Source organism: Bidens hawaiensis, unplaced genomic scaffold, assembly GCF_021521415.1.
Source record: "Bidens hawaiensis isolate Kalapana, Puna unplaced genomic scaffold, B.hawaiensis_p1.1 tig00052489_1, whole genome shotgun sequence".
NCBI classification, from domain to species: Eukaryota; Viridiplantae; Streptophyta; class Magnoliopsida; order Asterales; family Asteraceae; genus Bidens; species Bidens hawaiensis.
The window spans coordinates 23,862-39,368 of NW_027506222.1; the positions used below are offsets into that span (position 1 = coordinate 23,862).

Sequence of the window (15,507 nt, forward strand, 5' to 3'; positions counted from 1 at the left end):
TTCTTTGTGTTTTGGGTTTTTCATGTTGCATTCTTTGGGTTTCAAAGTTTAATATCCAAACGTGAAACCCAATCCAATTCTTTCATGATTTCTTTGTGTTTGGGTAATTTTGGTTTTGGGTTGGGTTAATCGGGTTTCAAATATCATAAAAAAACTACATTGCTAGCATATAAGGAGAATAAACCAATAAAATAAAATAGATAAAACATCCTAAAAAGAGCAAATTTATCATTCAATCATAAAAAAACAAGACTGATTTAATCGTCTTCTGTATGACGTGATTGGATTGTTGGATTGATTATAGTTAGTCATAAATTAAAATGCTAATAAACAAAAGCAATCGATTCATAATAGGTGAAATGAGAACAGTTGATTTGGACTAATTTCTAATAACGTTAGCGGCTAAGACTTAGCCTATAAAACTTAAAGTTTATTCGGGTTGACCTGAAACCTAGATTTGTACCCAAGAATCAACCCAAATTACTTTTGTTCGGTTTTTGATTCAGTTTTGGAAGTGATCAATGGCTCGAGACATTTTATGATTAATCAAATGTGATAAACTGAACTATAGTTCCAAGAACTCTGTTCTTATATTTCAACTTAATCAAAAACTTCCGTAAACAATAAACTCTGGCATACTATTTATACTAAACAAAGCAAAATAGATAAACATGGAAACGAGATAAACATAAAGATTTAAAACATAAAACATAAATAAATTTTGAAATTCGAATTAGGAGATAATTGCATCAGGTTCGGGTTAGCCTTTTTTCAAGTTCGAGTTTCTCGATCGGGTTAGTTCGGTTCGGGTGTGGGTTTTCTTAGGTTGGGTTTCGGGGTTCAAGTAAAAGTAATAGCTCTAACTAAAGATGTTTAGTTTTAATCATATGCCGTGCTAACTAACCATCTTTCGGTGTTGAAACCGTATGGTTAGCAAATATGCGACCTCTTGTTGATGCTTTTTGGTGATGGGCATATCTTTGGTGAGGAATACATTGCTGATCTATTGACAAGCCCGAAAATGACCGTGCTGTTGAAGGATGAGCTTTCAGTGTGTTTTATATTTGTTGTGTATATATTTTTTTGTGTATGTAGCTTCGTTTGATTATTATACGAAGTATATATATAAGAAAAAGATATATATATTTCAAAATAAAAATTTATTAAAATTGTTACGGTTTGTATTAAATAAATGATGTGGATGGTGGGGTGGAGTTTTGTAGAGGATTAGGGTTTTGGAAAAATAAAGAGTTTTTGAATTAGATGTTTGATATATTATATGTCATGTTGAGGTGAATGTTTGATAGTTTTAGTGTTGAAAGTGCTCCAAGTAATTTGGTTCACATATATTGTTATCTTAGGTTTTGATCCTATGTCACAACCTCTGTCTATTTGTATTTATATGCCCTTCAAAGAGCATTCTCATCCTACTCTCTATCTCTAAATCAAAAATTACACTAAAACTTACTACATTTTCTCTCTCTATTTCAATTAAATAATATTTTTTATACCTTTTATCATTACCTTATCTCTTTCCTTCATTCACAACCACTCTTAAAATATATTAAAAAATTATAGAGGATGAACAGTAACTTTTCAAATATACAGAAAAATCATTACTTTTTCTAAAATATAAAAACTTTTCACTCACAACACCCTGAATCACTCTCTAAATTATAAAAACACCCCTCACACAAAACAAGGGGTTGGATAAGAATGCTCTAATTACTAGCCATTTTTCAGTGTTGACCCCATATGTCATGCAAATCTTCGACCTATTGTTAAACCTATATGCATTGTTGCCAACTAGCCACCTTTCTAGTTTCATTCATAATGTTTAATAATCAGCCCCAACTATTTTGTATGCCTTATTTTTCTATCATTTTTCATTGTTTGTGACCAACTACGTTAGTTTTTTAAAGTTAAGCGATGACATGTGAGGCAGACAAGTAATTTTTACTCTTTCTTGTATGAAACGTCCAACTCTATTCCCTGTATTCATATCCGATCAATTAGTCATCTGCTATTAATCTATGTTGCCTGCATTTCATATGCAATCGCTTCATCTCATCTGCTGTTGTCAGTAACGTCATCCTTTATTTGCTTCATCCCCTTTGCTAGTCCTCATCTGCTGTTATCAGTAATGTCATCCTTTATTTGCTTAGTTTGCTTCATCCCCTTTGCTAGTCTGCTATCCATTCATTCATTTTTTACTCGCACGTACAGACATTCTCCTAGAGATGTATAAGATACAGAGAATCCATGTTAAGGTCATCCTTAGAGATAAAGTAGATGTGTTGATCAAGGTTATGAAAATGATAGGTGGAATGAGATGGGATGTTAAATTATCTGACTATGAAGATGGACCTTTGTCCCAAAAAAAAAAAAAAAATTTGTTGCCTCTACACAATACTGGTTACCAACGACAAATCGAGAGAGTGATTAAATTAATTTAAATTAAAGTATCTTTCTTGTAGTGAACAAAGCTATATTGACCCGAAATCCTAATAGAGCATAACCCAAATTAGTCTGTTTATTTCGGTTTTCAAATGTTGGGCTGGGTTTGGTTTAGGATGCATTCGTTTCAAATAAAGTATCATGTCAAAGTAACATTGTGCATTATTGCATTTGGACCATGCACTTGTGTATATGCCTATGTGTTCCTTTATTTTGACATTTCAAGGACCATTATTGTTGTAGGGACAAAAAGCAATGAAAAATTATAAAATATAATTTAATTCACAAGGTTTTATTATGGATTATCTAATCAAAACAGCAGCATATACTAAAGGATCCACGCAAAATGGTGATAAAACATAAAAACTGGTATAGTTACTTGGATTTAACATGAAAATCCGTAATGATTTGTTGTCTCGTGACGTTGCGCGCCCTGGTGCTGACGACAGTGTGATGGATGGTGGTGGAAATGTTGGAGGCAGCGGTGTCAATGATTATTAGTAGGTATTGGTGAAACAATGGTTGTGATTGTTTTGACCCATTTACTCATTTAGACATGTTTCAAGCCAGCAGTTTTGAACCTCGACTGAACTATGTTTAACCTAACATGTATATAACTTGAATCTACATAAACTTATATATAAATTATATTTTACTCAAATCAACTTGTTTAAAGATCTGGCACAAGTGAAATTTACTTATATACAATCAGTCTTATTATACATGATACAAATCTGGATAGTATTTTAGGAAAGTGTGGATATGCAAATTGAAACTATTGCGGCTTAAAACTATCAATAAATATTTGTTTGTAATTTATGTCCGTATCAATACTCGGTCTTGTTATCAAAATTTAGTCAATGTTTATCTATATGCTAAATAATCAATTATAAATTTAAATCAGTATCAACTCTATCCAAACATTTACTGAATTTATTTGGTTGATGAAAGTTTTATCTCCAATCAACATATATATAATATGAAAATATAAATAGATGTGTAGGTGTGTATCAGTATGCATGTCAGTGTGTGTTTGTGTGTTTTTGTAAATGTCAAAACCAAGGAATATACGAAGGAAGCAGTTGATGAGGTTTGTTGTTGTCTTGTTGACGGGGAGCTTATGTCTTCACTTCGCCATATCCTTCCGTTATCATACGACATTCATCCCAAGGAAAAATATTTAAATAACTAATATTTTAAATACTTGAATAATAGTAAAATGTATTTTAGAAAAGTATTCATGAAATCAATAGTTGTATTTATTGTTTTACCAAATAACTTTGGACACCTTTGAAAAATGCATTAGCGTCATTGTCTCCGAGAATTCATATACCCCAGCCGAGTCGAAATAAAAGGCCCATAGGCCCTCTCGAGTAACAAAATATATAAGCTAATTTTTCTAAACGATATTAATATTATAGCACCAACTTATATATAGCACCAATTTGAAACTTTCTCATTGCATTATCTTGTTTTCTCTTTTTATGTTTTTGAGCACCGGATACATTTTTTTAAAATGCATAATTGATTAATAGATTGCTAAAAACCAAAAAATCAAATACAATATAACAGTATAAGTTTTCCCACAATTGACCAAATACTAATAAACAACATTTATCACTCAAGTAATTATCCATATATCTAATCATTCTACCGAATAGCGGAACAACCATAAAATAAATATTCAAATAGTTAAAACTTGAAATCATATCTTGGTGAGATCGCTAAGTGGTGTGGTGGTGGATTGTGTTCTTTTTGGCGGCACCAGCTGTGGTGGACTACTAGTGATGGTGGTGACTAGTGGCAGAGAACTAAAGGAGGGGGGACAAGAATGATGAAACCGGCCATGTGCATTAATGATTAATCATCTAATGACCGGCAAAAGTTTATGTATCATGTATAACTTAAAAAAATAAATGATAATCGAATAATTATATATTTTTAATAAAAAAATAACCTCAATGCGATATTTCTTATCGTCTTCTTAGAAAAAGTGGTTAATTTATGAAGTTACAAGGATGTAACACTTATCTTAAATGTTCGGTAACACATTATGAACTATCATTATCAAAGACTAACAAAAATTGTTCGGATCTCATATCACCAAATACATGGTTGATAAATGTAATAGTGACTTTTCTATTTTTACAACCAAAGTATTTAAGATACAACTATGCATCATTAAAGCAAGAAATGATCATAATGCGAGAAACTAAGTTGAATAACGAGTCGAAACAAGTTTGAAGCAAATCAAATAACAAGTCCATCCCATCCATTGTTTTGTTTCCTTTTAATTATTAAACATATTGGATAAAAAATTAAAAATATAACATAAAAATAACCAATTATTAAACAAGTCTAGATTATCATTTATCAGCACTGATCAAGTCGTCATCCAAAACCAGTCGACTAATTAAATAATATACTTTCGGTAATAGCCGGTTTGGCGGGTATCGTGACGTGACACTAGTCCCATACACAAAACAATTAGGCTGAGGGGTGTGAGGGGCTCTAACGGGGGCGCGAATGGGGGCTCCAGCCAATAATATTGTGACGTGTGGCAGAAAGAGAAACTGGATAAGGGGGGTGTTGGAACCCCCGCTAGAGCCCCTGGCCCTGGTGTGGAGGGGCTCCAGCAGGGGCTCCAGCGGATTTTTTTTTTATTTTTTTATAAATATATTCAAAAAACGTATTATTAAAAAAACTCATAAATTATTAAAAAAACACACATTAAAAAAAACACATTAATATCTAAAAATAAAATAAAAATTAAAGTACTAAAAAAACATTATTCTTATTCTTCGGCTTGGTCTTCTTCGATCAACCTCTTTCGGATACGTTCCTTTTGCTTTTCCATCAACATTTGATCGACCGGATTTAGGTTACTGAAGTCTCTTGTAAGGAAGTCCAAATCTCTCATTCGACTTTTTTCCTTTTTGTCATTAGAGACCACCTCCATGGTTTTGTTGAATTTATTGAGGGATTCAACAAGATCGACGATGTTTACGGCTCCCCCCTCAGCCGGTTTTTTCCCCTTGGCGTCCCTTCCCAATGACCGCCTCCTCGGTGGTGAAGACGTTTCCTCCCCCGCAATGTTTAGGTCGAATCCAACGCGGCAATCCGACCCGGCGGAAGTGCTATACGCTCCAGACGAACTAGTTTTAGTCCGTTTCGGCCCTACTTCCGCATCATGGTCCGGCGCCACAAGCTCAACCCACTTGGAACACCTTTTCAACCTCTCCCACAACTTTAAATCGTCCCACGTCTTCACCGTCCCATACCTCCGCAAACACTCCTGCCTCCACTCTTCGACAGTGAAATTGTAAACCGCCAAATCATCACTGCCACTTGGTCTCATACGACCGGCGTTCCTGTTTAAAAGATTAGTAAACAAGCCGACAAATTTTCTGATTTCGGACCACCGACCCGAAATCATATCGGCGTTTCGCTCTATACTCCCAACGAGCGTATAGAACGTCTCCCTAACCTTTGTCCAAAAAACCTTGCTTTTTTGGTAGTCGGCTGCAAAATGAATAATTAAATTAGATTTCCAGTTAACTTTTTTATTTAACTTTTTTATTAAAAATCATTTTTAAAAACGTTAAAACAATTACCGCAACGCCGATCCTCAGAAATGACTATCCAAGCCCGACACAAGGCTTCCTTCTCATCCGATGACCACGGAGTGGTTTTCCGTTTCGTCCTCGGAGTCGAAGCCGGTCCCGGCCCGTCCGTTGCAAGTTGTTTTTTCCGGTGGACGCGTCTTCTTGCTCCCGTAGCATCACCGTGTGATTCTTGTGTCTCTGGAACAACAAAGTTAGGAGACGGTTGTATGTTGGATGGTTGAAAGCCGGATGTTTCTTGCGGCCCCGAATAAAACATCGGTTGGTCTGGTGACGACCATAAATCGTCGTCAATATAATCTGAATCCAGGTTTGGGTACCAATTTCCAGACATTTTTGGGTATTATATAGGAGTTTGGGATATTATATAAGAGTTTGTAAGGTGAAATTGTGTTTTGATATGGTTGAAATGGGAGTAATTTGGGGTATATATAGAGATTTTAAGGTTTTTTTTTTTAAAAATTCGGAGCTCAACGGCTCTTTCTCGCGAGCTCAACGGCTCTTTCTCTCTCTTCTCTCGCGACCACACTCACGCCTGCCTGGGGGCTCGCGCTTGCGCCCCGTTCGCGCCCCGGTGGTGTGGGGTTAGCGCCTGGGGGCGCGAGCGGAGGGGCTCTCGCGCCCAGGTTAGCGCCCCACACCCCTCAGCCTTAGGGCCAGCAATTGAATAAAGTTTTTTTTTTCCGTAAAGGGATAACATTCTTTAAAAAATATAACCCAAAAATTTCAAACTTTTTAATATTTTTTTATTCCAATCGATTCTCAATTTCTCACACCCACTTTTCAATTCCACCAATCCATAATCTGACACACACCCACCGATTGTCAATACCCACATCAACATCTGTAAGTACTCTCTTCTCTTCTCAATCAAGAATCTTGATTTGTTACAAATTCAATCCAATTTCGGATCAATCGGGTTTTATTCGATGATCCGCCACTTGGGTATTGTGAATTCGTTGATTATTGTTCATAAAGTTTGCAAATTTATTATAAATTCGTTTGATTTCATGGATTTGGAAGTTTCTTGATTTTTTTAATATTATTATTTTATTGTATTTTGTGATTTTTTTTTAATTTTTTATTGAATTGTTATTATTATTATTTTTTGGCTTTTGTGATGTAGGATTGAAGTGGTTGATAAGTAGTTAAGATCATAATATTGTTGGTTTGAGCAAATTGAGGGTTGATAAAGCAAGTATGGGTTGTAAGGGGTTTTTGGAGTGTTTGTTGAAGCTTTTGAACTTCTTATTGACACTTGTTGGTCTGGCTATGGTGGGATATGGAGTTTACATGTTTGTTATGTATACAAATGCTGCAAAGGGTGACTTTGAACCGCCAAATGGAGAGTCGGTTATGCTTGGTCGGCCGATGCTGATGGCTGTTTCGTTGTCCAGCAGCAGCATTTTTGATAACTTGCCTACAGCTTGGTATGTGTTAAATACAGATATTATTATATTTATGATGTTTTCGGGATCCAAGAACTTCCTATATTGTATTCTGTTAGTGTCTGTTATGATTATCGGTTTTTGCATATTGTAAACTGTGCAGCAACTTGTTAGGCTTATAATTTTCAGTATTGGTTTCAGGGTTGTGTGTGTTATTTAAATTGTTATAAAAGCTTTTATGTCAATTTTTTAGTAACTGAACTGGAACTATAATGCTATTAGTTACTAATGAATATATCTTGTTTTGTGCAGGTTCATTTATCTATTTATTGGCATTGGTGCAGCTCTGTTTATCATATCTGTTTTTGGTTGCATCGGAGCAGCAACTCGAAGTGGATGTTGCCTAACTTGTGTATCCTTTCTACTTCATTACTCGGTTATTAATATATGTGTATTTTTTTATGTCAAGAGAGGAAGTTACACAGGAATAGTTAATCAAGAAGGTCAATAAATCAAAGTCTTTCTAGTGAGTGGGTTGGGTAGCATGTCAAAACGGGTAAATTATATTTTCACGGTTAATGCATTTTGGTGGTTGGGTTGACCCGCCAACACTTTTTTGCTTACTTTTTAAATTTTTATAAGTTGAATATATTAAATGTGTAAACACTCAAGAAGTATAGTGTGGCTAGATTTTAACCGTTTGACATGTTCCCATTTTTTGCATTTTTTTTTTCTTTTAATGTAGTGGTCAATCCATTATCTATTAAACATAACCCTAGTGATCTTCTGTTATGTTATATTGCTATAGAGTTGATTTCCTTAACTCAATGTAGTACTCTGTCCTTGTGATCTTGTTAATTCTGGTAGAGTTGGGCTGTGCTGCTTTCATCTTCTTTGACAAAAGCTGGAAATCTGTTAGTTTACTTTCAACTACCGCATTGATATCCGATATGTTGCATAGCCTTAATGTTTTAATCTAATTATTAACATAATAATGTCATCAGGAAATCCCATTAGACAAAACCGCAAATTTTGACAGGATATATGGATTTCTAGAGAAAAACTGGAAAATATGCAGATGGGTTGCTCTAGGGGCTGTTGTATTGGAGGTATGTCAATAATATCTTGCACCTTGTTTTGTCTATATTTAGAAAATTATTTAAATAGTATAAAAGTATATATTTAGAGGTGCTTGTTTTGATCCCTTTTGTAATGGGTGGGTTTACTTGGGTTATGAGTTTATCTCTAACAGGTGAATAAGAGAATAGCTTAAGGAAATTGGTCAAACAGGTCAAATGGGTCAAAAGACCCCCAAAGTAGATTTTTAATACGCAAAATTTTCTTATTGATTTTATAAAAGAATTGGTTGTTATCGACATTATATTATAGCCTTAATCATATTCGACGCTAACTATTTATGGAAGTGTGAAAATCTTTTAATAAGAAATAGTTTGGGTGAATTCAACCCAGCCAGTCCTGTTTTGAATGGTTATCTCTATTGGATAAATAAAATGAATAACGTAAGGAAATTGGTCAAATAGGTCAAACGGGCCAAAAGACGTCCAATGGATTTATAATGCAGAAAAATTTCTTAATGATTTTATAAATTAGATAACTGTTGACATTTTATTATAATTTTATTCATATCCAACACTAATTATATATACAAGTGTGAAGTTTTCATAATAAAAAATGATTTATGAAAAGAATAACTTAATTGGTCAAATATCATAAAATTTTCTAAATGATTCTATAAAAAAATTAGATTCTTATTGACATTATATTACAATTTTAATTAATCATATTAGAGTTTTGACACTAATTATTTATAAAAGTGTGAAAAATGATTTGGGTCATCGCAACCCGACCCGTTTTGACCGTCTAATATACGTACCCTTTTTTTCCCACCTGTAGGTATAATAGTTATGGCTGGCATTATCTTTTAAATATTGATTAGATGTCGATTTGCAGGCTCTGGTGTTCTTGTTAGCTCTTATGGTACGTGCTGCAAACAGTCCTGCTGAATATGACAGTGATGATGAGTACATAGCGGGCCCGAGGCAGCAAAGACAGCCATTGATCAACAGGCAACCTGTTTCTGCAACACCTCCTCCGGTTACTGGAACACTTGATAGCCGTCCAAGCAGAAATGATGCATGGAGTACACGAATGAGGGAAAAGGTGTGTGCATTTCACTTTTTACTAGTCTTAAAACTTGAGAATTCATTAATCTTAGTGTTTTGGTGAAGTTTTATATTCGCTTTTTTAAGTGATTTGATTGATTAGTTTGTTGAAGTATTTTTAAAACTATTGTAGTCTTTAAAAGTAATTTCCTTGAATAGTGTTGATTATCGAGTTGTATCCAACTTAAAGTATTTTTTGGATATTACGAAACCAAAAAAATACTTTAACGAAGACAAGTATACTATATGTTGGACACAACTCAAATTTTTTAAAGAGAATTATATTGAGATGTTGACAAGAATTAAAAACTTAAAATTGCATATATACATTCAAACTATACACTAATTTTTACTAATTATTAGAAAAAGACTAAATTATATTTTAAATGAATATTAAAAAAAGTACAAACATTTAAAATAGGTAAGAGTTCGGCTCGTTTAATTTACAGGAGCTTGAACCCAATCGGCTCATTTCAAACTCCATTTCTAGAGCTTGAACTTGGCCTGTGAGTAGTTTTTCATGCTCAGGCTCGGCTTGGGCTTGGCTCGTTTATTATTTATAATTTAGTTTATATACATTTTATTTGTTGTGTGTGTGTGTGTATTCTATAGTTGTAATTTTTGTATATAACATAAATATATTCAGTTGTATTTATCGTAAGTTTATATATAATAATAATAATAATGATCATATAAATGTATATTAAATAAAATTTATATTAATAATAAGCTCGTTTAGTCTCACGCACCAGCTCGAGCTCAATAAATGAAGCTTGGGCTCAGGCTCGTTTATTACATAAGCTTATTTTTAGGCTCGGGCTCGTTTAAGCTTGCCACGATTTGAGCTTTAAGCAAGCCGATCCTGAGTAGCTCACGAAAATGGATTGACTCGTTATGACATTCAATATCGAAGTGTCTGGTGACTGGTCTTAATAACTTTGGACAGTGGAAGCACACCATACATTATTTTTTTATAATTCATTTTGTTACGACTAGTTATCTTATTCTGAATATATTCAGTATCAGATAATCACTTTCAAAACACACACCGAAACCTCTGTATCTTTTTTTGTGTTATATGACTTTTCTCCTTAAATTATAACAAGAGCTTTGTTTATATAACATTGACAATTGAGCCTTGTTTTTGTTGTGTTTAAAACAGTACGGGCTTGATACAACCGAGTTCACATACAACCCGAACGAGCCCAATAGGATGCAAGCGAATGCACAACCAACTGAGGAGAAAAGCCGATGCTCCATCATGTAACAACTGTCTGAGACTGTCATTTTTTGTTCGATTGATGTTGGATCTCTGTATGTTTTGTCACCATAGCGAGTTCTTGTATTTTTACTTATCTTCAGTATCATCTTCTCTGTGTTGTTTATGGTATCTATTTTTGTTAGGTTGTAGTGGTTTATGCTAAAGACACTATGCATATGTTGTTTAGATAGTTTAAATGGTGTTTGTGCTAGCGAAGTCTTCATAATTGAAGTGTTTCCACTTGTTAGATTTGGACATGAGTTTATTTAAGTAAATGTGAGATTAGTGGCCTAATCTAGCTTTATTTTAGTGAGTACTAAGGCTTGAGAATCAGACTTCGTGTAAACTTGGTGAATACAAAGGATTGGGAATTTGAGATTAATTTGGACACTTGACCTGAAAGCTGTAAATCGAATTAATAGATATACGCACACTAAAACTTAGTGACTCCTAAAAAAGGTTTTGGATCACTGGGTATTTTCCTTTGCATAATAATTGTCTTATAAATGCATAAATTGTTGTGTTGGTGATTTTATTTATCGCATCAATGATGGATGATTTTTGACAACTAATAATCTACTCCTAAGTCCTAAATCCACCAAACTCGCATATTGTGGGATTTGAACCTCGATTCATTGGGAGAGAACATGTATTACACCATTAGATACAATTGAGCGAAATATCCTTTGGTTGAAAATTTAACGACAGAAGCCGATATTGTGCACTACTAAATAGACGAGTTCCCATAAACCTTTAAAATCTAGCACATGAGTTCTTGTTTTAAAAATATTTACCAGTTTTTTTTTTTTCTTTAAAACCACGCATTTTCTCTATAAATCTCTTTCTTTAAAACTTTTGAGGTGATCATGCAACAAGTCTCTAAAACCATGCATTTTTCTCTACAAATGAAAACATTAATCAAAAGTTATTTCTTTCTTTCGTTCTTTTACAAATGATTTAATTAAAAGAATATGAGGGAAGATTCAAATCAACCTCAAATCCACCAACGAAATGCAGCCTCACAGCCATCATCAACGGCGGAGATCAGCCACCAATCTCCGTTGCCGGCACCGGCACCACCTAACATTATGCAAAACAACCACCAAATGCCACCAATGTTTTGGCCAAACTCCGGTGGCCTTCCGCCTCCTTATCCTTGGCCACCTTTTATGATGGGCCCTGAATCAATGCTACTTTACCATAATCAAAGACACAGTTGGTCCATTGGCCTTTGTGATTGTTTCTCTGACCTTAAAACAAGTATATATGAATCCTTAAACCATTAATAACATCCAAACATGTTTTATTATTATTTCTTTTTTGTGTTCAGGTTTCTTGGTTCTTTTTTGTCCATGTGTTGCATTTGGAAAGATTGCAGAAATTGTTAACCAAGGAGAAACAAGTAAACCTCTTTAAACCCCTATTTTTTGAATCCCTTGAAACGGACCAAATCGGAAATAGTCTGGTATGAGACTCGAGGGTTCGGTTTTTACGGTTTGCCCATTTAATGGTATAGTCACATTTGAACTTGATGCTTTCTATATCATGCATGATTTGAATCCCCAACTTTTTAATTGTGGGACACATCACTTAACCATCAGGATGTCCATTTGGGGATCGAATCATCTATTTAACTTTTATTATTTATATATTTTCTATTTTTGAGATATATAGTTATGCATATGCATTATAATTTATAATCATAAATCATCTTTATCATTAAAAAAATGATTTGAAAAAAAAAATCAGCTCAAACCGTCATACCTGCAGGCCCATCTCTCTGCCAGCCGCACTACCACAAAAATAGGTAAAAGTATTTGTGAAAAATAAAAATGGTTGCAATGTTAGCAATCGGATTAGCAACTCAAATCAAATGGTTGCAAAAGTCACGAGGATTTAAGCAACCATCGAAACTAGTTGCTAATTGGTCATAAAAGGGGATTTGCGTCCATTTTGAACGTCTCAAATGGTTGTTTTGCAGTAGTGTCGTTTGGTTTGTTGTTCCTTGAAACCATAGTTAGGGATTCGACAACGAATTTTCATCAAAACTAACTGAACAGGACATTAAACATCCTAACTGCAAGCAACAACTGACTTAAATGTATTATTTAAAAACATTACAGTTTGGAGTGAACCTGGTGCGCTATATTGCTTTCTATACATAATACACGCGGGATTTATGGAACTCGTCGATTTGATTTCGTATTTTCTTTTACACGAGCAATGTTTCGGTACCATAGGCTACGAAGGGTGTGTCATTGGTTTCATTTTGGCAACATTTTACAACGGCCTGTATCGCACTAAAATGAGAAGAATTTGGCATCTAAAAGGAAGTTTGTCTAGCGACTATTGCCTTCATCTCTTTTGTCACCATTGCGCGTTATGTCAACAATATCGACAACTAGAGTACCAAGGATTCATCGTTTTCCAAGGTACACATTTACCATTCGTTTATTAGTGACACATTTTGTATTAAAAGTGTGACACATACATACATATGGCTTATTAATTTACTTATTCTTATAGGATGGGAAAGAAATCAGGAAAGGATTAGACAAACAATGGCTGCAAGGTATCCTCAAGCACCTCCCAAGGTACAAGAGATGTCAAGATAAGAATAAACATGAGTTGTATACATGTATTGAGATAGTTAATATATAGAAATGTTTTTAATTTATCAAATAACTTTGAGTAACCATCTATCAGAACACCTAAATAATCGTCATCAATTCTACATTATTACAACCCATATATCTTTTATAGTCGAACGTATTTATAGCCTAAAAAATGTTTGCACAAGGTAGGTGCTTTTAAGTTTAACCGTAAGAAAATCTCAAAAATAATCATTATTCTTGTTGTGTTATGCCTCAACCAGGGCTGTCTCCAAGGATTTAAATACCTCGGCCGAGCAAAAAAAAAGGCCCATAGCCTTAACGAGTAACGAAATACATAAGCTAATTTTTTTAAACGAGGCTTAATGTTATTACAATAAACATAGAAAAATATATTATTAAAATCAAATACCGTAATAATTAACGATTAACCAATTATTCGTGAAACTTTCCTAAGTCCTAACATTGAAAAAAATAGCTTGGTCAACCGTGGAGGAGCCTGGTGGTTAACAACAAACCAACAGTGTGATCGGCTGGGTTGGTCGTTGTTCAGCATTCGCAAAGAATGAAGGAACCAAAGAGAAATTTCAAGCGACCGCTATTTCTTTAATTTTACATCGGGTTTTTATTTAATTTTTTTTAGTTTTTAGTTTTAGTTTGGGCCCAATAATTTAAACTTAATTAAATGGATTATGGATAAAAATAATTTCGGACCCAATAATTTAAACTTAATTAAATGGACTATGGATAAAAAATAATTTCGAGCCCAATAATTATAAGATGGTAAAGAGCAAAATTAATATTTTATAAATTTTATATTTTTAAATGTATATATAAAAAAATATATATAAAAAAAATTTTGGCCCCTAAAAATTACGTGTCCCGATTGACGATCCAACTAGCGTCACCCTCAAGCCGGCCTTGGCCTCAACAATCTGTTAAAATAATTTCACATATATAAACGTACACCACTATTTAATTGTGTATATGCTTTAACCTAAATGTAATTTAATGAGCATTATTGCCCGCGTGTTGCCACGAGGTTTTGTCGTATTTTCTAATGCATGCTGCGGTGGTTGGTTTTAGTGTACTTGTTACAACATACGAAAAAGAACACCCAAAATGACATATACTTGATACAAAATAAAAAAATAATTAATAAATTCACCGCCATGGAAAAAGCATATCGTTTTTGTGGGTCCAAAAGAATTCAAAAATAAGATTATTAGAAAAATGGCATCAGATACACCAATAGGATCTAACGAAACTTAAAAAAATAAATCAAACAGGAACCGTCACGTGTCCCAATGAGACAAAAGAACTATTTAAAAATCTTCTTTTCATTAGTATGTAAATAACTAATACGATAAATCATTTTAAAAATAAACAAATCAACCCTACATAATCTTTAAAAATAAACAAATCAACCCTACATAATCTAACGTTTTGATTCGTTGTGAAACACGCCTCACGCCAAAGAAACCATTAGGATATAACTTGAGGACAAATATTCAAATTAAATTGGAAGGCAACAAGCCAAATATATAACTTGAGGTCTTCTTTCACTTTTTTTCTTTTTGAACAGCAGGTCTTCCTTCACTTTATGTCCTCTCATTCATATTGTAATTTTAAATCTTTCACAATATTTATTCATTTTCTCTTTCTCGTTTCCTTTATAAATATATACTAATCTTTATTCTCACTTGCAAAGCAAATATTATCTGACTAATTTACTATCAATCCAAATACCGGTGCTTTTTGATAAATTTTATGCTACTAAATATGTAATCCCAAAAATAAAAAATCCAGTTTTTGATAAGCAAAATATACTAAATTAATTTTAAATATAATGGAACTAAACCTTTTATTTGGAAAATTTAAACCAAACACATGTGAGGCTGCTCGCAAGTCTTCAAAGGAAGATTCAGATTTCAGTGCCAATAGGGGCAAAAGAATTCACGCCTCTACAATATTTGTCAATTT

General features: G+C 33.7%; 1 protein-coding gene across 1 annotated transcript; it reads left to right on the forward strand.

The window, feature by feature from the left end:
- Positions 1 to 6,805: 6,805 nt before the first annotated feature.
- Positions 6,806 to 10,950, forward strand: LOC143617144 (tobamovirus multiplication protein 2A-like). The gene is made up of 7 exons (XM_077089796.1): positions 6,806 to 6,926; positions 7,207 to 7,510; positions 7,781 to 7,880; positions 8,302 to 8,382; positions 8,473 to 8,577; positions 9,440 to 9,649; positions 10,814 to 10,950. Exons 2-7 carry the CDS (start codon positions 7,281 to 7,283, stop codon positions 10,916 to 10,918), a joined length of 831 nt encoding a protein of 276 aa, XP_076945911.1. The 5' UTR covers positions 6,806 to 6,926; positions 7,207 to 7,280; the 3' UTR covers positions 10,919 to 10,950.
- Positions 10,951 to 15,507: the final 4,557 nt, after the last annotated feature.